At 40.0% G+C, this 24217-nt stretch overlaps 1 protein-coding gene across 1 annotated transcript in view; it reads right to left on the bottom strand.

Annotated features, from left to right (window-relative positions):
• Nucleotides 1–631: 631 nt before the first annotated feature.
• Nucleotides 632–24217, bottom strand: part of PTPRO (protein tyrosine phosphatase receptor type O) — a 153065-nt gene continuing 129479 nt past the window's right edge. The window contains 11 exon segments of the mRNA XM_048969007.1: nt 632–2766; nt 3846–3966; nt 7604–7739; nt 11122–11276; nt 12706–12828; nt 14146–14280; nt 16867–16943; nt 17691–17781; nt 18700–18781; nt 19923–19958; nt 22940–23023. Of these exon segments, the coding sequence (XP_048824964.1) occupies nt 3862–3966; nt 7604–7739; nt 11122–11276; nt 12706–12828; nt 14146–14280; nt 16867–16943; nt 17691–17781; nt 18700–18781; nt 19923–19958; nt 22940–23023 (1024 nt within the window). The 3' untranslated portion in view covers nt 632–2766; nt 3846–3861.

Genomic DNA, 24217 nt, shown 5'->3' with positions numbered 1-24217 from the left:
TATATGAGTTAGGAAAAGATATTATGTCTGAAGAAGGGGGTTTTTGTTTGTTTGATCTTAGTAACAATTGACTTTGTGAAGTTGCAACCTGTAACAGTCGGAAAGATCAGCGTGGTGGAATGGTGATGTAAGAGGTGTAATGGCAAGTGGATCAGCGCAATAGGAAGATGTTACAAAGGAAAAGTGCTCATGCCACAAGGGAGGGATCTCCGACCAGAGATCCTTCTGCAGTGGCAGACAGCCCTTAAATGAGGTTTAAGAGAGGTGCAGCCAGGCTCCACCCCTTCTGGTCACACAGGTGAATTGCTTTCACTTTCCCAGGGCTGACTGGGTCTTTTCCCCAGGCGCTCAATCAGTGGTTCAGGCCATGACTCAACAGTTCCCATACACAATCTGCTAACATGTAAGTGGCATACTTTTTGACAAGCATTCAAAATTCAGGCTATTCAGGTAGTATAGTTAGCAACAGTGTGATGTTGGCAAGCTACTTTGTACTTTGTTATGGTCAGCCAAGACTCAGTTACAGCCAGCTCGCACTGTAATTGTTTGTGTGCATATCAGTGTTTTAAAAGTAACCTGGATACTCTGGGCTATGATACAGAATAAACGTAGAATCAGTGGGCAAGGCACAGAGGGCAGTCGATGAGAAAGCAAGAACATTTGTACCTTTGTGGATTTGTTCTTTTTTATACCTGCTAGAAGTTCTCTAGAGGGGTGTGAACATGTTTTCTAAATAAGCAGTGGTGACACTGTGAAATATAAACCAACAAAAAGGCACGGTCTGGACTGTCAAGTGCTCTTTCATCATTCTTGCTTCTGTTCAAATTAGGTCAGCAAATCATGGCCATTCCCAGTTACATGGCAGGCCCTCCAGCTGAAATGCACTTGTGAAGGAACAGAAACAACGGTATTATTGAAGCCTTCTTATTAGCAGCCTACCCCCTAAAGATGCCTCCCCGCTCATTTGCATCCATTTCCAGGCTTTCTATTTAAAGCCATGGCAGCCCTGCTTTGGGGATGGACCTAGTGGAAACTGTCAAATGTGAAGTGTGCACTTCTTCACCTCACATTTAATAAATAGAGGTAGAGTCTTGTTTCTTTCAGTACTCTTCAAAAGGACTTGATTTATTTAAGGGTTGTGTTATCTATGCATTTTTGCATTGCTCATGTGGGAGAATTTGAAGGAAGTTTTCCATTATAACTATTACCGAGATGGAGTAGATATTAAAGAAATACACACTTATTAATCAGCTGAAGGAATAGCACTTTAAAAAATAAATAAATCCATTGTCATCTAAAGGAGGATATCAGGCTCCTGAAATTGGCTGAGCTACCACCTCTGGTACGCTGGCTGTGCAGTGAATACAAAGTATGTGTGAGTGCACTTGCTATTTTGCTGACAGTGACTTCTTCACAGGTAAGCAATCCAGTGTGTTTACTTTCAGTTCAAGTTTGTTTTGTTTACATTGAGTTACCATTGCTGCTAACTTCCAATGAGGTGACAAAAAGCAACAGGCTACAAAATGCCATCAAACATCCATTCTGACAGCATCCATGTCACAATACACAATGATGTACTGGAATTATACAAAGACAAAAAAATATATATAGCTAATTATTCTGACTAGAACTGAAACTGACAGCAAAAAGGAAAAGAGCCCATCGCCTTGACCCAACATCCCTGCAGGAATCTGTCCCGATGCTTTGGCAGCCTCATAGCAATAAAGCAATAACCATATCCCTTCACATGCCAAAAAAAGAAAACATTTTTGTAACACCGTGAATTCCTGGCTCGGAAAAATAGTTACATCCATTAAAGCACATTTTTTTTTTTAACCCAACCTGAATCAGCTTCACATTTTTACACAGGTTTAATACTTAGTAAAAATAATAAACAAATGAGGGGTATAGGCACCATAAATTGGTCAGACAGTTAGATGCTATAGAAATGGAGTCAAAGCTACCTCAGCTGCGCTTGGATTAGATTGATCTAAGAAAAAATAACCTTCTCAGTGGCATTACTGAAAAGGTTGGAGAAAAGAGCAATATCTCTGCTTTATTCCTAGCAGCACTGTCACAAACCACAATGACCCCGTTCCTCAGCTGCCTGCTTCAGCTTCGGGCTCCATGGTCTGCATTTCCGAAGGTCAGTCTATTTCTTGGGTCTTGCATTTCCCCAGGCCCCAAGCAGAGAATGTCAGGGCTGCAGAAAACAGTTCAATCCAGGTACCCAGCACCCCTGTCCCCCTCTTTCACAATCTCCATATTTCTTCATGTATGTTCATGCCTTGCTATTCACTAATGAGGTATTATTAGATACTAACAATGCCTGCTCTCCTATGGACATTAGCACAGACCAGTGACACATGAAGAAAGGTCTTCATTCAACCCTTAAAAAAATATTGCACTTACTTACTTACTTTAACCTTAAGCCCAACCTGCACAGAAACAAATAAAATAACTGAAAGTATCAAACAAGAAAACCCAATGTTCTGGAGCACTCTATTTTATGCACATCTTATAGTGTCTTTTCCTTCATGTTGTTCAGTTGAATTTGGTCCAGTATTTAAAAAAATGTCCAGAAATTAAAACAGTTCAAAAGACACTGCAGGCTTGTTAAGGCTTTTTCTCCCCAGTGCTTCTGAAAGTTAAAGTTTCTGTTCTCATTGGCCGCGTACCCAAGGCAGCGGTCTCTCATGGTGGTTCAAGCCACCAAAAGAAAAAAAATCGGAAGCGAGGGAAGATGGGTGTGCTTCATGGTCTCACCTGGAACAAAAAAACAGGGAGAGAACACGTTAGAACTAGATTAGGAAATACACAGAGATCTTGGCATGTAGTTCTACCAGACGTCCATACAGAGGCCTGACTGTATAATGAGGCTCTGGCACTCTTTTTAAATGGTGAATTCCCTACAGGTGGGCAAGTGAGGCCCGTGCAAAGTCTTGGGTGTGTTTCATGAGCAGGGGAATGACACACACAGATGCTGATACAGGTGCCAGTGCAGATGGCTAGTGCCTGTCATGACTGTCCATGAGGTAGCTGAGAATCCACTTTGTGTCAGCAGCGTGCAGCTTCCTCCTTCACCCAAAAGCAAATGTTAAGGTTATGGCTGGCTTATTACTGCCACCTAATGAACTAAAGCTCACTAGCTGAGGCAGGGCCATGTGTCCTCACAGAGTGAGCCCGGAGCAAAAGGAAATGTTCTTGCATCATCGACAGAAAACCCCAAAGCACTGCTTGGTGCGCTGCTGGGGACCGCGCCATGCTGTTGCTTGCACTGAGGCAGTCCCTGGGGCCTGGTGGAAAAGCACAGTGGTGGCCCCTGCTCACAGCAGTGAGTCCTCCTATTCCCTAGCTCCCAGCGTTCCCTACTGGAGCTCCTGAGTTCCTTCACTCCTTAGGAAGCCCCGCTGACATGCCAGCAGTGTTGGCGACCCAATCCAAACTGTCAGATGGCCTTGGTAACCTGCAGCTGGGAGTGATGTGAGGACGGCATAAATTCTCCCTCTGCCTGAACCCTTCACTCACTGCAAGGTGTAGGAGGACAAGCGGAGTGAGAGCTTCAGTTAAATCCTTAGAATTTCAGGATTCTCTAATTCTTTGAACATGTGAGCCAACAAACCCTTACACTGCCAAGGGAAGTACAGTGAGTTATTTAATGCAAAAGTCTGAGGGGATTGAAACTCTCCATTGAAAATCCCCTCAGAGCAGAGAGAAGCCTAGGAAGAAAGTCCCAAGCAAAGCTTCCTCAGCGTGAGAAGCATACAGCCATAATGTGATGATGGTTGCTACCAAGCAGCGGGGATGCTTAGCTCTGTGCTTCACACAAGGCTTCCCGGACTTACCGCCTGGGACTCCAAACTAGGACTTGCTGACATTCTCGTATATGACATCGCTTATGCAGAACTGCTGCTTCTTCTTTTGCCACATCAATTGCACACACTGGTGAATAAATATGTATTGTTCCTGGAAGAAAGAATTAAGGGAATTGGCATTTTTGCAACTCACAAAGTCTGATGAAAACCCAAGCACTGGTTCATAGCAGCTGTCGGCACAGCTTCCCTGTTTTGTACTCCCTACCCCCTCACAACGCACAGTGAGTTCTATGCTTCCCAAACAATAGCCTCTTACCATTGTGCAGAGCAGCTTTGGAAGCACAAAAACTCACTAAGCTTCCCCCAGCATCATACAGTGACAGATGCAGTGAAACAAATGAATACTGGTTGTAGTGTTGGCTGTGAGGGTGACCTGACTGGAAGCTGAAGTGATGGGTGATTTGCTGAGAGTTTTACCAATAACTGATTACCCGCTGGTTGTGAAGGTAGCAAATTCAAGCTCTGAACAAGGTGTATTGTAAGTTAAGTCACAGCTGTGCTGTGGGAGAAGTGCTTCAGCCGAATTTATGACATAGCTTTCTAGGAGTCTCATTTATGTAGGCTGTTCCAAAAGTAATGCCTCCTATTTATTTCCACAGAAACTACAGCAGATACAAACAGTACAATAACACTATCTGATAGAGAAAATTCTCAGCTACAAAACACTATTTTTCAGCATAGTCGTCACCATTAGCATGCATTTTCAAAAGTGATTAACACAAGCCTGCATTCAGCACTCATAAAAATCTGCACCAGTGGAAGATGCACTGTCACTACTGCTGAAACACACCACACACTGCCTCATGGTGCTTGCTTCCACTCTTTTATCTCCATAAATGTTCAGCAACCATTGATGGATGTCGGTGGATGCCATTTTTTTCCACACAAAGGCATTCAGTGGCACACTTTTGCTTCATACACATTTCCATGTCAAATGCCATTCTGTCAGACTGCCCCCTTGCTGCCATCTGTCACATGGAAACAAAATGTAATGGAACACTGGTGGGAAAGTTCAGCTTCTGCTGTACCACCAGCATGTGCCTCTGATAAAGTGGGCTAATATAATAACATAGGAAGCAGTGCTTTCAGAGCTGCAGTTGTACCTTTAGAAACAATAGTTGCTATCATTCACAGTTCCCCTTTTGTCTGGTTGCAGTGTAGAATCCCAAATCCCAGATTCCAGGAAGAGGCTGTGCAAGCACATGCCAGCCATATGGCCAGTGACCATGGTGTGTAAGTGATGTGCTGGAGAGGGGCAAGGCTGAGTCCCTTGCTTCTCACTGAGCAACGGCACAGCTGCGTGTGCAAGACATCTTTCCCATTTCAATCTGAAATGAAGACCCACATTGTCATGGTCTCTGACACACCCAATGGTGGCAGTTTTGCAGGACTAGGAATGTCGGTTTTGTAGTGCTGGCCAGTCAGAGAGGGGCAACCAACCACAGGAACCTGTGGAGTGCAGCAATCCAATGAATCACAGAATCATAGGGGCAGGGAGGGACATCTAGAGATCACCAAATCCCACCCCCCTGCAGAGCAGGACCCCTAGAGCAGACTACACAGGTAGGCGTCCAGGCAGCTCTTGAATATCTCCAGAGAAGAATCCTCTCTGAGCAGCTTCACTCTTATTGTGAAGAAGTTCCTTTGCATATTGATGCAGAACTTCCTATATTCAAGTTTACGGCTGTTTCCCCACAGAACACTGAAAAGAAGTTGGCCGTGTGTCTTTGACTCCCACACTTAAGATATTTATAAACATTAGCAGATCCCCTCTTTTATCCAGTCTTTTAGTACTACAGGTGTAACCTTCATACTGTATGGTCTCATGTCAAATCTGAAGGTTCTATATGGCTTTCTGGAAGTCCACCTACCTCACATTGCCTGAAAATAAATTAATTTTAGAATTATATTTTAGAAAAATACCCAAATGCATTTAAGTGAACAAACTGCATTCATGCCACACATGCAACTGAAAAGTTTTGATAAGCTTTGTGTTCCCTAACGCTTGACTTCTTTACCAGTATGAGGCTGAAACTTAGGTTTGCTCACAGAGCAGTTAATTATTTGGGGATTTATCGCCCCATGTGTACAGTACATTGGAAGCAAATCATCATACAGAGAAACATTGTATTTGTTTGAAATTTAGAAGTCATCACTTGAGTTTATTCCTAGCAGAGAGAAGGCAAACCCCAACAAATCCTCCAGTAATCCTTATGTGTAAAGGCATGGGGAACAAGTGGCTCTTGAGCAAAAACGACTCTTCAAAGACAGAGGCAATTTAAAGCTTCAAAATCTGAGTGTGGATCTCATTCTGTGCCCACAACGGTCTGATGATCCCAGCAGGTATCAGAGCTTGAATTATGTTTCAGGCCACATAAAAGTCACGATTTCTTCACACCCTTTGGTTTGAAGTGACTAGTTTTAATTCAGAGTGTTCTCCATTTTAACCTCTTTTTCAGGCTTGTGCTACTTTTTTTTTTTCTAACTGCTCCATGAGACAGAGCCAAAGTTTCCATGTGAGGAAATGTGAGCTCAGGTCAGCCCAGGTGTGCGGTTTCAGGTTTTCTAAAGAGAGCCATTCCAGTGGTCCTGTACCTGAGTGCCAGTGCCACCTGCTGACATCTGCACAAGGCTCAGCAGGACTGGGCATCAGCCCCAGACAGGCAGTGACTTTATATGTTAGAAAAAAATCACGTCACCTCAGGAGTGTTAATGCAGCTGCAGCCGAAATAAAATGCCAGGATTTGTTTTCTGGTGTTTATACAAGGCCTTTTAGAGAATTGTGTTGAAAAGTGGTTGTTTATGGGAATGATCCAGAATGATCTGAGACTGGCTTTTAAAATTCCTAGAGAGTAGCAGGCATTCCCGTCGCTTTTTCTTCTTCTCCCTCACCCTTGCTCAGTCTTTTCTGCTTTGCTCTGGGATAAGGAATCCTTGGCAACAGATTATCTGCCAGAGCCAGGCTGCTAACAGTGATGGTGGTCCTTCCAGCTATATGATGGTTGCCAGCTTGTTCTGCATCTAACCAGTGGAGTAAAAGAAGCAGGAAATCTTTCCATCATTAGTAGAAGAACTGGGAAGATTCCAGATACATAAAACCATCTGTTTTGGAATAAGAGTTTCGGCATATTTTTCCATGCAGATATTCTGATATGACTATTATGAAATGTTTCCCTCCAACATAAAAAGAGGTATCTAGTAGACATACATACAGGGAGTGGAACTGGGTGGTCTTTGGCAAATTTCTCATGGTTCTTATGTCCCTTCTGTTTTGGGTATTTGTATTGCCATAATGTAATTTAGTTCATATGCTTGACCAGATGATACACTCCTGAAAACCTGTGAGTGGCTGTCCAATACTGATATCACTTCATGAGTCATTAATCCCTTCAGCAAGTCCAATTCTTTTCAAAATGGTTTGAAATTTTTAAATGGTAGTTTCTTTGAATGCATTTTTACACATTAATTTTTTCAGAAAGTGATAAGAGCTCATCACCTCTGGATGACATCAGTGAGATTGAAGACATTTCATCAGACTCTCAGCTATGCAGCAGATTAACAATATGACAATATTTCAATAAAGACAACAACTTAATTTTTGCAATTCATAACTACTTTGACAGGTGTTCAAAGGGGACAACAATCACTGGACATGAGCAAACTACAGAGGAGCATGAGAGAGATCCCATGATATGTTCACACCAAAGTGAATTGACACAGCATCCTACCTCTGTCTGCACCATGGACATTCTGTAGGACCTCATGTCAGATACCAGGCCCAATATATCTACGAACTCATGGTCACGGATGTGCTGTAAGAGCCGGTCCAGGGCTATGAATGTTCCTGTTCGTCCCACTCCAGCACTGCAAGAAATACAGACATATATCTCGTTTAGGCTTTCCAAGCATGGGCACAGAAGAAAATCAGAGGCACTGCAAAAAGTAGATGTCCTGCAGCTTATATAATTTACTAGGGCACATCACCTAGTCATAGCAGGAAACCAGGCTGGTCAAGCAGGACCTGCCTTTCATGAACCCATGCTGGCTGGGCCTGATCCTCTGGTTGTCACACACATGCTGTGTGAATGCACTCAAGATGATCCCCTCCATAACCTTCCCCAACCCTGTGGTCAGGATGACAGACCTGTAGTTTCCTAGATACTCCTTCTGACCCCTCTTATAGATGGGCATCACATTAGCAAGTCTTCAGTCATCTGGTACCTCCCTAGTTGAACAGAACTGCTGATAAATGGAGGAAGATGGCTTGGCAAGCACTTCTGCCAGCTCCCTCTGTACCCACCGGTGGATCCCATCTGGCCCCATGAAACTGTGACAGTCCAAGTTGAGCAGCAGGTCACTAACTGTTTCCTCCAGAATTTGGGGTTTTATTCTGCTCCCCACCCATCTTCCAGCTTGAGGGCTGAGTTCCCTGAAGATAACTGTTCTGACTATTAAAGACAGATGTAAAGAAGACATTGAGTACCCCAGTCTTTTCCTCATCCTTTGCGGCAATGTTCTCTGCCAGACCCAATATAGAATGGAGATTCTCCTTGGCTCTCCTTTTGTTAATGTATTTGTAAAAACATTTTTTCTTCTCTTCTTACAATTGTGGCCAGATTAAGTTCTAGCTGGGCTTTTGTCTTTCTAATTCTCTCCTTACATATCACAGCAACATCCTTGTACTTTCCCCAGGTTTCCTGCCCCTTCTTACAAAGAAGGTAAACTCTCTTTTTTCCCAGTCCCAGCAAAAGCTTCCCATTCAACTAGGCTGGTCTTCTTCCATGTCAGTTCATCTTATGACACACAGGGACAATCTGTTCCTGCACTTTTGAGAATTTGTTTCTTGAGGAATGTCCAGCCTTCCTGGATCCCTTCGCCCTTCAGGACTGTCTCTCAAGGGACACTCCCAGCCAGTATCCTAGCCCAAAGTCTGCCCTCCAGAAGTCTGGGATAGTGCCTTTTCTGATCCTCTTCCTGACTTCACCAAGAACAGAGAACTCAATCATTTCATGATTGCTATGCCCAGGACAGATTCCAATGACCACACCTCCCGCCAATCCTTCTGTGTTTGTAAACAGCAGGTCTAGAGGGGCTTGATAGCTTGTGAAAATCTCTTACCAACTGTGTTAGGAAATTACCTTCCACACATTCCAGGAGCCTCCTAGACTACTTCATCCCTGCTGTATTTTATTTTCAGCAAACATTTGGTAAGTTGAAATCCCCCATGAGAACAAGGGTTACAACTGTGTGACTTCTGCCAACTGTTTGTAGAATGATTTATATGTCTCTTCATCCAGGCTAGGTGGTCTGTAGCAGCCTTGTTGGTTATTCCCCTGATCCTTACCTGTTATGACTTGACCTTATCATTACCAGTGTTGAGCTCTACAAAATCAAACCACTCCCTAATATACAGAGCAACCTCAGCACCTCTCCTTTCTTCCCTATCCTTTCTGAAGACCTTATTGCAACAGTCCAGTTGTGAGAGCGATCCTACCATATTTCAGTGATGATGACTATGTCAGCTGCACAGGGGCTTCTAACTCCTTCTGTTTATTGGCCATGTTGTGTGCATTGTTGCAGATGCTCTTCAGCTTAGCTTTTGATCTCATCCCCAACACTGGCATGCTGTCCCTAAACTCATCTGTAGTAAGCCTGTTTTTATCCCTTTCTCCCTTAAAATCTAGTTTAAACTCTTCTCAGCAAAATCCATCGACTCCTGGACTAGAATACTTTTCCCCCATGAGACTGGTGATCTCCATCTGTTGCCAGGAGACCTAGTGCTGTACAAACCACTCCATAATTGAAAAAAGAAAGTTCCACCAAGAGCACCAGCCTCTTAGCTGTGTGTTTGTTTGTTTGGTTTTCCTGTTCTTTGCAGTATTTTTCCCTGCTACTGCAGGGACTGAGAAAAATACCATTTAAGTTGCCATTCCTTTAAGTATTTGCCCTGGTTACCTAAAGAGAGCCAACACAGTAACTACTATTAAGGCTAGAAGTATCTTAACAGATATTCCTTATTTTGTCTTGTGGTACTTTCAGAAAAGTATTTGAGATGAAGTTTCAGTAGCTCGTCTTAACACAGCTTTCACAAAACAGATTTTTTGCTTGTATTTCTTTAGCAAAAATGTTAATATGTGAAAAGAGATGAAATGGAACTTTAGATCTGCTCATTTGGAAGATTCATTAATTGATACGTTCATAGTATTCACAGATACATTAATTGATATATACATAAATAGCAAGTGGAAAAGTTGTAATTATGCCAGTTCCTCCCATTCTTTAAAGCGTGAGAGCAACCGCTGTTGTTTATCAATACATTCCTTCTCCCTGCACATCCACTCATTCCAGAACATTGTTATTTATAATCTATGTGGTCTAATATGTACAGTATTGTGCAAAATATTATCTGAAAAGCTCTTTCTCTGCTGGTAGAAGCATCCTAATTAAAAAGAAGATGCTACAGAAAATGCTTTCTCCTACACTTTCCCAGAACAATTAAGTAATATCAAAAATGCCATTTCAGAGCCCTAATTTTAGTTCCTTCCCTGGCTTACTAGCATTACTTGACAGGAGGACTCCAAAACAATATCCCCTATGTATTTTTCCATTAAGATGTGGAGGAAGGCTGCATGCTTTGCTGCTTTTACAGATGCTCTTGTTTTGCATCCATCAGAATGCTAGCTGTCATTTCTGGAAACTTGATAAGATACTACTCTAAAAGACTGTGTTCTGTTAAGTAGTACTAAAAAGAGTGCTGTGAGAGACACAGTGCTGACCAACATATCAGCAACAGACTGGACCAGGATGGAAGGTGCTGACATACTGCTCAGCAACACAGCTGCTGTCTGAGGTGGGTGATGCAGGGCTGGCAGGTACAGAGCTTGTCCAGCCTCAACATTCTTTTGGACCATGTCACTAGGGAGTACACACACTCATCTACTGCAACCTGGCAATTTTTGTCCCTCTGAAGACCTATCAAGAGCAGCTCTTGCACCAGAAGCTACAAAGAGGTCTCAAGTCAGTGGGTAGCATTGTGTCAGGAAGCAATATGGTATGATGTCATCTCTGGCATGGCAGCTGCTCCCAGTAGGGCAAGGGGAGTGAGCGCGTTTATCAAAGTGCAGATGACACACAAGGGATAAATGTGTCAGTGTATTAGCAAGCTTCCTCTCCAAAATTGCCCTTCCAACCTATCTCACCGGGTCTTTCCTTCAACTCTCCGCTGACTTGGCTGTGAAATGCTTACCTGCAGTGTATGATCATGGGGCCTTTACTCTTTACTGACTTCTGCCTGACCATCTGCACGAACTGCAGGATGCTTTCGGCGGCGTTGGCTGTGGGGACACCATGGTCTGGCCAGGCAGTGTAGTTAAAATGCATCACGTCTTGCACCTCATCAGCCTAGTGGGAAAAGCAGAACAGCAGTGTGTTCACAGAGGTTTTAGCAGTGCGGTCACGTTCAGTCAGACTGAGGTTTTGTTGTTACTTTTTTTTTTCTTGATCCATATACTACCAAAGACAGTAAAATCATAAAGTCAGCCAAAAGGGTAAAAACTCCCGATGCTGGGTTTGGGATATGGTTTTGGTGTTTGTTTGATTGTTTGTTTTTACATGGAAGTTAATTTTTTTGTTTGGTTGGGGTTTTTTTTTGCTTATAAATCAAGAACTGTTGCGCTTTTCAAGCTTAGGCTTTGTTCCTCTTTGTATTCCATTTCCTCTCCTTTTTTCCTTTTGCCATGGGTAAAGAACAACACTGGCAAACAATTAATACTGGATTCATGAGAATTTTTTTTCTGAAGTTTAAAGAAAAAACAGAAGGAAAAACATCTCCTTCTAACATTGTCATTGCCAGGCAACAAAGAAAAGATCTTAGACAGCCGATGTCTTCTTTGAGATATAAAGGGACTCAAAATGTGGGGAGGGCTATCTATGTGTTTGAGAGAATCTTACCACAAAAATAACATGGCAATCAAGGCCTTTAGTTTTGCCAAATCAGGCTAAAGATCTTTATTCCAGAAACTCTTCTCCAGTCACAGACAGCAGCGGGTCTTAGGGAAAGAATATTTAAAAGGAGACCAGTCCAAAAGCCCCTTAAGTAGCTGTTGTAGCTTTGATAGAGGACAGTGCCTAAACAGCAAGCTGAACTACAATTGTTATTTTCAGTAGATACCAACACAGCCCAAGCTCTGACTTGATCCCATCATGTCTTATGCCAGTTCTTTGCTTTATTTTCACATGATTTATTGAAGCAGCTGCAAAAGAAACTTGGCTGTTTGTAATGAGTTGCAAGTCTCTTCCATTTCCTCTACTTCAATAAGTGAAAGCAGAGAAATGCTCTATTTCAGCAGCAGTAGGGAGTGGAGAACCAGTGAACACATTTTACACAAGGTCCTGTCTAAGCCATTCACTAAACTTATGTTACAAACATTGCACAACTGCCCTTTTGAAAAGATATTTTCAATTTCTACATATGTATTTTTAAGTTTTGAATGGTTTATAGCAATAAGATTATGCCTGACAGTAAAAAAAAAAAAAAAAAGCAAGTATATTTGTCAGTGTACAGTAATTATCTGCATCACAGGAACGTCCATACGTACAGTATGTACAACTGTTGCTTCATTTTTATGTGTTGCTGGCAAGTTCACAGAGATGGCAACCCTAGGTGAAAGTCATGTGATTTAGACATTTACCTGTGTGGAGTGAGAGAGAGCAAGGCCATAATCAATTTTCTTAGGTGCTTTTCAGTGCATGCCAGAAATGGACAGATTTTAAAGAAAAGCCTGGACTGCTCCCACTCTGCTAGTAGAGCTATGAAACATGATACACTTACATAGCTAATTCGGAAATTCCTATAAACCCAGTCTGTGTGTTCTTCCTCAGACAGCATCTCAACAGTAATGTCCCCATATGCAATAGGATCTTCTGTAAAAGGCCAGTAATGATCACATTTCACCTAAGAGGGAAACATACAAATGTATCCATATGCATACTTTAAAAAAAGCACAATCAAAAACATACTGAACTGCAGTTTCAGAAATGCCTACAGCACTGCTTGCTTCTTTCAGTAAGAGGTAATATACCCTGTAATTACTTTCAGCTTCATCATTCTTGTTTGTATATAACTACAGGCATCGTTATGCATTAGTTCTCTGAAGGGGAACATTAGCATAGCAAAGCATGAAAATACACATCTTTTTTTGCAGATTGTTACATTTCCTCATGGAAGAGGTCTAAGAGGAAAAAAATATGGGGAAAAATAATATATTAAAAACATGCACCTATCTTTCACATTATTATATTATAATGGTAATGGAAACATAAAGCCTAATACATGTGTTTTATTTTTATGTAATCTTAAAAGCACAGAATCACAGATATGTTGAGGTGGGAAAGGACCTATAGGTCCACCTGCTCCAACCCCTCCTGATGTAGGGACACCTGGAGCAGGATGCCCGGGCCTATGTCCAAGTGGCTTTTGAAAATCTTCAAAGTCCTAGACTCTGGACAATCTATACCAGCGTTTGACCCCATCTCTCACAACAAAAAAGCATTTGCTTGTGTTTAGACTGAATTCTATTTCCTTTAGTTTGTGCTTATTGCCTCTTGTCCTGTCAAAAGGCACCTCTAAGAAGAGTCTGGATCCCTCATCTCCACTCTTTCCCATCAAGTGTTTACTCTTTCAGGTGAAAGAGTCCTAGATTCCTCAGCCTCTCCATTTGAAAGATGCTCCAGACTGTCAATCATCCTGAAATGTTTACCATAACTTAATGAAGTGAAATTCCAGGTCTAATGACACTGCCTCATGAAAAATAATGCAGATGAATCCACCCACCAATTAATAAATATGGTTTCAGAGCAGATCATAAAAAATAAAGAAAGAAAGAAAGAAAGAAAAATGCATAAAACTATCTTAGTTCCAGCTGGGATGGGTTTGTTTTCTTCACAGTGTCTGGTAAGATGCTATGTTTTGATTCTAGGAGAAAAACTATGACACCAATAAGACACCAGCGTTTATAGTTGCTAAGCGTGCTGTAGAGAGCCAAGGCTATTCTCAGTAAAGGGCCCATGGAGCTGGGAGGGAACAGAATTAGCACAGCTGACCGAAACTGGCCAAAGGGATATTCCAGACTATATAACATCATGCAGAAAGAGTTAAAATGGAGTGGGAGTTTATGTCTTTCTCTTCCACTGCTCTGGGGACATTGGGCATTAGTTGGATGGGGGGAACAATTGCTTGTACTTAAACCACACCAAAGATTTTGTTACATACCCGTCTTTTCTCATTGCATTGAGTGAGCATAACAATAATTTGAGATTTTTGCTGTAGAACCATCTTCCAAAAATCATTCCTAGTTTCTGGCAGTGGTCCTTGGGTTGCAATGTATTCCTGGGGTGAATTATAACCCTAAAAAACAAAGAGACGAGTGCTTTTCACTGACATGTTTAATGCTTCAGAACACCTGTTCTGCTATGGCATATGTATGTTTTGGCTTGTTCAATTTGTATTTTTAAAACTGATCTCTAGCATAAACCCCTTCACTATTTTTACTTAATGATTACTTCACAAATTTTGCCAGTTTTTGGTGCTTCCAAACATAAGCAATCTAGAATGGAAGACAGAAGAGGAAGCTGTGACTCCATAAATGTTGTGCCCCCAGACTGGAAAGGCAACATTAAAAAAAATGAAGTACTGAGGATCCTAAATCAAAATTCCATCTTCCATAATTTAAGAGTTTGTTAAGTTATAGACATAAAAATTATTATATATGTAGTGCATGTGGTGATTTTCAAGAACTGATATAAGTGGAGGCTAGCAATAAACAGGAATACGTGCATATGTTTATATCATAAGGACTTAAATTAGTAAAATATTAATTTGAATGCTTTTGGAATTCAACTGCTATTTATTTCATATTTCTTCTCCTATCACTATCAACCAACTGTAAAAATCTCCTTATATTCAAAAATACTGTCTTGAAGATCATAATAAAAGACCCAAAGAAAGGTTGTTTTAGCATCTGCTATAATTATATTTGCAGAGTGTATAAAGCTATTCATATTCCTGATAAGAGCAAAAGATAAATTCAGCATACAACATGATCCCATGTAAGTTGGGCAATTTCTGTGCCACCCCTGTACATTCCCTGTGGATTGTAACAATACTAACAATTTGGGAGCAATTCCCACAAATGTTTTCCTCTAGACATCTCTAAAGGTCAGTGCAGTCTAAGTTTTCCTGTTACACAGAATGCTGTTTGCTTGTATAGCCCAAGTGTCAAATCATTACTATCGCAGAGACACAGATGACCACTAGTATCCGTGTTTGGAGGAGGTACTCAGTAAAGAAGCCATCTTAAGAAAACAAAAAACAAGCATTAAGATGATGCACCTACCTCTGTTAGGAAGACAAATTCAGCACTACGCTATAAGTAAAACCAAGTAGATGTAAACTATAAAAAAATAATAAAATAGAACTCAGCAATCCAAAAAGAATTGCTGCATTCAATCCAATTATAAATAACCCCGTATCTTAAAACCTTTTCTGATCTGTCAATGATGGTTTTGAAGACTAGGACATTTTTCTTGATTCACTACCAGCTTGGACACATAGAACAGTAGCGTTTAGGTTCATGCCCTTGTCAAGCAGAAACTAAGTACAAAAACAACATATTCAGCAGTACATGTGCGGTTGATGGCCCAGTGACAGAGAAGTGGTTTCACTGACTCACTTGAGGGCCCCTCCTTTTTCCGTAATCCTGACTCAGTTCCCCCCAGCACAACCAGGACCAGATCTGTCCTTTCTGCTCATGGCACACGTGCAGAAATGCTCATCACTAAGTCAAAGGTCTTTTTCTAAACAGATCACAGAATCACTGAATCACCAAGGTTGGAAAAGATCTTCAAGATCATCCAGTCCAACCATCCACCTATCACAAATAGTACTCACTAAACTACGTCCCTCAACATAAAATCCAAACATTCCTTGAATACCTCCAGGGTCAGTGACTCCACCACCTCTCTGGCAGGCCATTCCACTGCCTGACCACTTTTTCAGAGAAGTAGTATTTCCTAACGTCCAGCCTAAATCTCCCCTGGTGCAGCTTGAAACCATTCCTTCCAGTCCTATCACCAGTTACCAAGAGAAGAGGCCAACCCCCTGCTCACTACAACCTCCCTTCAGGCATAGAGAGCAATGAGGTCTCCTCTGAGCCTCCTCTTCTCCAGTCTGAACAACCCCAGCTCTTTCAGTCACTCCTCATAAGGCCTGTGCTCCAGACCCCTCACCGGCTTTGTTGCCTTCCTTTGAAGCCGCTACAGGGCCTCAATGTCTTTCTTGCAACAAAGGACCCAAAACTGGACACAATACTCGAGATGCTGTAGTGAACTCAACACAGCACACACTGAGCATCAGTGAAGGGGAAGTAGAGAACACGGGAATAAAACAAGGGCAAACCTTTGGGCAGCAACAAAGGAAACAAGTGGAAAGAGTTGACAAGGTTTTGGCCCATCCCTAGTGTTCAAATACTTGGCTACAGCTCTGCTTCCACTTCAGTTATTTTAGAACTCTGGGTGCTTTTTCCTGGTAAACAGCTGCTTATCAACACAAAGAGGAAACTAGATTGTGTGCATTAGAAACCTACAAATGCTTCCAGTACAAAAATTTCTATTGTTCTTCCTAGCTGTCTTATGAAGCACTGCACCACTTCTTCATTCCTCCTCATTCCTCTACCTGTTACATATTATTTTTACAAAGATTCACAGCTCACTCAGTGGTAGCATGAGAAAAAAAATGCTGAAAAATCTAATGTCTCCCCCCACCTTTTTTTAATTTTTTAAAATTTTTTGGTGTGTGGTGGAAAGAACAGCTCCCTTCCAGTAAAATACTGGAAGCTAAAGAAGATTCCGAGAATGTGACTGAGCCACCAGCAGCTATTGTGTCTTTTGCAGCAGATGTGTTCTAAGTGCTGTTCAGGACATTGCTCTTACTCACAGGAATATAGTTGGCATTAATGTAGTCAGATCCCTCTTCTTCATTCATTGAGACTAACCGGACACGACTAAAGTCATCTGTAAAAGAAAACGAAAAAATCATTGGCTATCAAGCATGGTGCTCAAAATTAATCCTATGCAATCTGAAAAAAAAAAAACCTATTAAAAAAAAAAAAAAAAAAGAATGCTTATAAGAGGAAATGGCTTGAAGCTTAAATGGGGTAGATTTATGTTGGGTATAAGGAAAAAATCTTTTACAGTGAGGGTGGGGAGGCACTGGAAAAGGTTGCTCAGAGAGGTGGTGGATGCCCCATCCCTAGAGACATTCAACTTCAAGCTGGATCAGGCCCTGGGCAACCTGATCTAGCTGTGCATATCGATGTCCATTGCAGGGGAGTTGGACTAGATAGTCTTTAAAGGTCCCTTCCAACTCTAAGGATTCTATGATTGTATATTCACCAACAAAGAGCAACACTTGCCTCATTATATACTACATGGATGCACAATCACTACTATTCAGCAAAATACATCTTTTGACTACCAGTGCTTTGGGCTCCCTTAGGTTTCATTAAAAACATAAGAAAAATATAGTAACAACTTTCAGTAGTAGAAACAACACTGTATTCTTCACTTCCTAACTCCAGTCTTGATAAACATCCCCCCAAAAACATCTCTTCATATCTAAAAGAAAAAAATATATCACCATCTTCTCTCTAAAAACAGGTTTTAGAAAAGGCTTTTATCAGTCAGAAAATCTGTCATGATTCCCCTATTATTAAAAATCATCTTTCCATCTCAAGGGACTTTATCAGTGCACGTACTTACATGGCAGGATATTTGTGTAGCGATTTTTGCAGCGATTCATGGGAAGATCAGCAGCAAAGTGAGGTATGTCAAGCCCAATCAGTTTTAGCTCCTGAGTTAAGAGAGATAAAAATGCCAAGGTCAAACTCACCAAGACTCTAAAAATGAATCTTTGTGAAGTGAATGCTTGCTGTTTGTACAAGATTGAAAATGTTCATAAAATGCTTTATATACTGATGTTGCCAATGCACTGCTGCTATTGGAGGTTATGGCTGCAGCCTGCTCTTCTCCACCTACACGTAGTTAACAAAAATAGTGTCAAATCAATAGAGTTGATAAATTCTTTCTGTGGCAACCATTTCACATCACTTTAAGGGCTTTCTCCTTAAGTGGCTTTTGGTCTTTTTTCATGGGAACATTTGAAATTTTTTTCCAGACCTTACATTCAGTACTTATACCAAACATATGATGTATCAAAAGGCTTTTAACTGGCAGCAAGGATATATCAGCCACCCAGAACAGTGAGGAAACCTGAAAGTCTCCTTGTTTCCCTTTTAAGCCTTTGAAAGTTATTTCAAAGAGTGGAGCTTTTTAGTTTAGCATTTTTAAGCTGACTTAAATGCAGGTGAATTATGACAGTGTACTTCAGTTACTGTTAAAGGTTGCTCTTGAAGATATTTTTGATGTTTGATACTTTCTCATTTTAATGATGCTCCTCAAGTTAAAGGAGTTGTAGAAGTCCTGAATGTAATCTGGGCCACCAGCATGTCCTATATCTAAAGGAAGTGTATTGATCTGACAATTATCTGGAATCATACAGGATGAGACAGAGATAAGCTTACTCAATATACTCCTTAATGGTACCGAGTCCTGCCTTCAAATTCTGCAGAACATGATGTGAAGCTGACCCACCCAACAGCAGTGCACACTGCACACTGCAGGGCACAGGAACACACCACACAAACCTAACATCTGGAGAAATGCTGGCTGAAATATAGTAGCTAGGAGAGGATAGAATCTATAGGTTTACCTCAAATTGCAGAGAAAATTTATAATCAGAATCTTTTGCCATATCCTTGATGTAGCCATCAAAATCATCCAACTGGACAGGGCTTTAAAAAGTAAAACACACAGAATTAAGAAACAAAAATGCATTAGGTTTCATATCTATATCCCCCTACAACACTGTATACAAGTGCTGCTAGTGCTGATGGGTTTGATGTGGGTTGGGAAGTCCAACTTCGTATTGTCTCACTGTGTTTCTGGCACCAGGGCGGCCATCGATTAATTTAAGTTTCTTGTGTGCTATGCAAAATGTTGTTTTCACAGAAGCAAAATATCTGGCAAAATGACAATTTTAGAACTCATCTGAGCTTTCTTCACACAGAAAAACAGATTTCATATGTAGGCTTTGCCCAAGAAAAAAAAATGTCAGAACAGTATTTTGGATGCCACTATTTTCTCTGCTGGCCTTGAGAGCTATACATATTTATTATAGTGACTGAATTCTCCTCCTGGAGAGATACTGTCTGGAAAAAGTGGCATATACAATAGCATGCAGAGCTTCATCAAGTATAAATTGGCTTTGATTTAGTGATGCTCATCATTTTACACGCTTTTCCATTAGGTGAGGGTTTATCTTTAGCACAGGCATAACCTCTAAACACAGAGAAATAATTAGGCTAACACTCTGAATAACTGAACGCAGGTAAACAGCTTCCCTCACCTAATTATCATGCTCTAATTTACAAGCTACTGAGGCATGTACACAGTAATCTTTTCATTTACTTTGAGGCAATATGCCCAGAGGAACCTGTCTCATCACCACTTAATTACTCCTGTTTATCCGTTAACATTAATGATCTCCATGTTCTAACTACAACTGTAATGAGAACCTTACGTCAAGAGGGAAATAATACCAGGAACAAATGTATTCCAGTTTTTCATCGTTTGTCATTTTTAAATAAGGATAAGCTCCATTGGAATAACTAAGTTGGATAATTGATCATTTCCCTAATGACTAATTTTCTATCAGTGAGGAGCTGTTTTATAATTTATCTTTTGAGAAGAATTGCTTTTGTCCAATTACTGTTTGCTTTCTGCTTTCAGACATCTATCTTGGGGTGTGTTTTTCAAGAAGTTTTGTGTATCTGTAATTGCAGTACCACTATACCATGTACTCCAATAATGGATGTCCAGTTTAAGGAGATTTTTAAACTATTTAATTATTTAAATATCAAAGAAGTTACATACTTGGTCAGCTTTCTCTTCTTTAGTCCATTTTTACTCCTGAAAAACAAAGAGAGTAGTGCTTTTTCATTTGTTAAACTACCACATATTCCTTATTCAAGTTTACTACTGGTTTGAGAATGTATGCTTTCTGGTCAACGTAATAGTCAGGATAACGTTGCCAATAATACCTTGGGCATTTTTAAGTTAGTTGCAAAATTTCCATTGATGCTAGTGGGATGTATTTTCCATTCTGTGGCTCTGAAAAATACCACCTTATTCTCAGAAGAATCAGGTTCTCTGCAAATAGTGACCCAACAGTATTAATGACTTAATGTGCTGGGGCTGAGTTATGAGCCTGGCTGAATTCCTGTCAGTGTTATTGCAGGAGCTGTAGCACCAAGGTGTCCCCAGGCTGCTCTACTCTGGCTCTATTGGGCTTGGAAACGATGCCAACAGGAGAGGGAAATTATTAATGAGAAGATCCTGTTGGGCAAAGAGAGAACACTTGCAAATTTTAGTAAAGGTGAAGGAGAAAGGAAAGGACCTCGATGCCATTTCTCACCCATCTCATAACCTGCTTATGATGATCAATGAAGACAATGACAAATATCATACTGACTTAGCTGGACTAAAGCTTAAACCTTAGATAATTTTAATTGATTTTTAACAGCTAGAGATAATTATTCCAGTCATGTCTTCTCATGATTTATAAGGGATATAATTCACTAGTGACAGTTGTGAGTGAGCCAAAGAGTTAAACAGTATAACCCATAACAAACGGACTTGGGAGCTACATTAAACTAATCACCATCATGTGGATTTTTGAAAGATGTGTGTATGTGTGCTCATGTTGTTGTTGTTGCCACAATTAATTAACCAACAAGATTAAACACATCAAGAAAACAACCTAAAATAATTTTGATAGAGGTTTGAAAACAACGATCAATCCTGCTATACCAAGCATGGAGCACAAGTAGATTCTCACTTACTCAGAAGGAATTTTAATGGTGCTATTTTTTTTTATTCTTGGGCATCAAAAATCTATTTACTAATCGTATTATAACGATACATTTTAAATTTAATTCTAATAGTAAAATGATTTCTAGATACCGTGCACCACAGCTTCAATTGGTAAATTAAAGGTGAAGACTTTTAATTTCCAAACAGTAAATAAAAAACACAAAAGGAAATTATTAAAAGTGGAGTATTTGTACTTTTCTATCCCTTCAGGATTAGAAGTGAAATAGTAATTAAAAAAAAATAATCTGATTTCCAAAATTAAATTCTACAAAATGCTCAATTTTCAGAGGAGACATCAGCTTCAGCAATTTTGTTAACTTGCCAAGGTACATTTCCTTTAAGATGTGAAGCTTTGCTTACAGAGTTAAAAAGAGCTATGACAACACAAACTTCCCACTAACACAGTAGTTTGCTTTGCAAAGCACCATTATATACCTCTTCAATCTACAATGCTATCTATACAAATACTGTCACCCATTTGTACTCATTCGTGTGTACTCCATCTGTATATAAATGAGTAGCATTTACACTACATCTTCAAACACCTCTTTTTTCAAAGAAGTCCTAACATTAATTTATCTAGACTACTTAATGCATTTCTTTGCTGTTCACTGTAACTATGGTAAATCTTCTTTTTAAGGTTGGGCAGACTGCAGCTCATTTCAAAAGGAAAAAATATCAAAGTGCTATTTATGATGGGAGTTTCTGAGAACTCTTCTCTAAGGAACACTTCAAGAGGCAATAAAACAAGTGATTGACATCCATTTCTCAGCAACAATTTCTCCTGCTTTGATTCTCTCAAGAGTTTCTTAGCACTGCATTTGTTCCCCGAATGTTCATGAATGTTTTAAACCAAAGTAAGTACAAAATAAATTCATTTGAAACATCATCTGATGTTTCATCTTTTCTTCCATTCACCCTACAGATTAAAATACAAAGAGAGCAATTCATCTTATCTCATTCAACTTCAGCTCCTTGAAAGGCAATAAAGTAGACCAAACTGGGAAGTTTGATTGTAGGGGAAATTTCTGAAGAAAGATACATATCTAGGGAGGTGAGGTAATAATAATGTATATTAAACAAGAACAGGCAAAGAGAGAGATGACTCTTTTTGTATCTTCTATAGAGCAAATGTGACCCAAAGAAAACCGTTCTCAGAAATCCCTATGCTAGAGATTTATATGACCGCCTACCAGGGGATTGGTGCTGAATGGTAACGTGATGAGAAAATGTTTGGTCAAAAGCAAGTCTTAATTTTTGTACACCACTATCCCTTGGACTCCAGACCATCAGGAACATACATTTATTTTATACAAATGAAGCATTTTTGGATCATTGCCAATCTTTTCTCTCGTGTGTTTTGTAAATGGTTCATAAAACAGTCCTGGCTCTAAATAGACCCTGAGACTTTCCTGGTTAACTATAACCATATATATATATTTAAAAAGTAATTTACAAAGCCTTTATAAACTATTTATGGGCGAAACTGCTGAATACAAACACACACACAGATGCACACAGTGACCCAATTTTTACACCTGAGGAATGCTAGTTGGTATAGATTTTCAGTGAATTGTTGTTTCCAAAAGCAAAACTGGACCTTTAAAAGCAAGTCATTTGACATCACACAGCAAAGGTGAGCCGTTATGAAGCAATTTTAGTAAAAGAAAAGCAGCAGAAGGCAATGAGCAGATGAATAACTGGGACAGAAGAAGCCAGGATTTATAATGAAATGGCAAAAACTGCGAAGAGACAGCAATGAAATGAACATGATTATCACCATATAATTAGCTTTTTAATAGCAAAAATGGGTTGGAGCATAAACAGACATAAAACAGATGAAGCAGGGTAGCAAATACTTTGATACCCGCATCCTCTCCAATCCATGTTCTATTGCAAGAAAATTATAACTTCAAGAGCTTTGACCCATTTGAAAGCAAAAGTATCACACCTTTTTCATATAACAGAAATTAACACTGTTTATACATTGCATATGGAAAAACAAGTAAATCACTTACCAAGGATTAATATAAAATGCCAAAAGATAATCAGTCCAAAGGCATGAGGGTAGCAGAGTTAGGAAAGCAAATACACTTCTACGCCTGTGAGCATTAATAAATAACATACATAAAGATGAAAAAGTGAGGAGAGTTAGTAAGACAAACAAAAGTCAGGCGATCAGCAAGTGCTATTCTAAAATTCAGTTAAATTCACAAAGGCTTCTTCTTACTTACTTTATAAGAATACTATTAGCATCCACAGAATTTTTTCTCCTCAACCTTATGCCCTATACACAATTTTCAGCCATCCAATATGAAATTCTGTTTGATCAGAATAAATGTGTTTTTTGGTATTGATTGAGGCCTGTGATTCTAAATCAATATTAATTGATAAATTGGAAGCTTTTCAGAGTAAAGGGTCTGAGAGTTTCATCCAGAGTTTTCACCCATTACTTAAGTGGTGCTAAATCTGTTTCCTGATGTTTGGAGCTATTTGAGAACAGATACTGTTTGCTTTAACCACACACGACCATGTTCCTGCAAGTGATCCTGTGGGTATCAGTAGGAATATCTGTATCAGAGTTAAATTCAGATCATTCCACTCTTAGTACCCTCAACTGAGTCAGATTTCTGAAAACATTCACATAACATTTTGCATTGTCCCATCTTCAAGTATTTTCAATTCTCTCCTAGGTTTTTATGAAAATATCATTTCTGCTTCTCCTAGTCATGGTTTCATTGCAACTAACAGAAACTTGAGTACAAAATAGTACTAAATTTCTTGAGTACACAATAGTACTAAATTCCTGCATTTGTAATTTATTTGACAGACTAATCCAGGAGCACAATCAGGCCAATTCTTCCTTGTGGTGAGTGGAATATAGATACTTTGCAACTATGGAAAGCTCGAATTTCAACAAAAAATTGCCCCAGTACTAGGACTTCTGGCCAAATATACCCTCCTTGTTTTGTTTTCTTTTCTATTATTTGTTTTGTTTTGTTTTTTTTTGCATTGTTTTTTTTCTTCCCATCAGAAAATTCAGTGTCCTAAAGGTAATATCATGCCTCCACAGCTGTTCTGAAGAGGAACCACAAAGTGGAGTTTCTTTTTTCAGAAAACTTTTAACTCCTGGTTATTATGACATAGGTAGATACCGTACTTTCCCTGGAAAGCAAATCAACTACAGTAATCTTCCAGCCCAGAATGGAAAACTACCCTCACACTGATAACTCTAAGTTACATTTCAAAGAGTTTTACTGCTGAGTAGAATGGGCAGCACAATTTATGCTGGGCAC

The sequence above is a fragment of the Lagopus muta genome, chromosome 1 (genome assembly GCF_023343835.1).
Source record: "Lagopus muta isolate bLagMut1 chromosome 1, bLagMut1 primary, whole genome shotgun sequence".
Classification (NCBI taxonomy): Eukaryota; Metazoa; Chordata; class Aves; order Galliformes; family Phasianidae; genus Lagopus; species Lagopus muta.
Note: the sequence above shows the minus strand (reverse complement) of the source record. Positions and strands in the feature narration are given on the sequence as shown.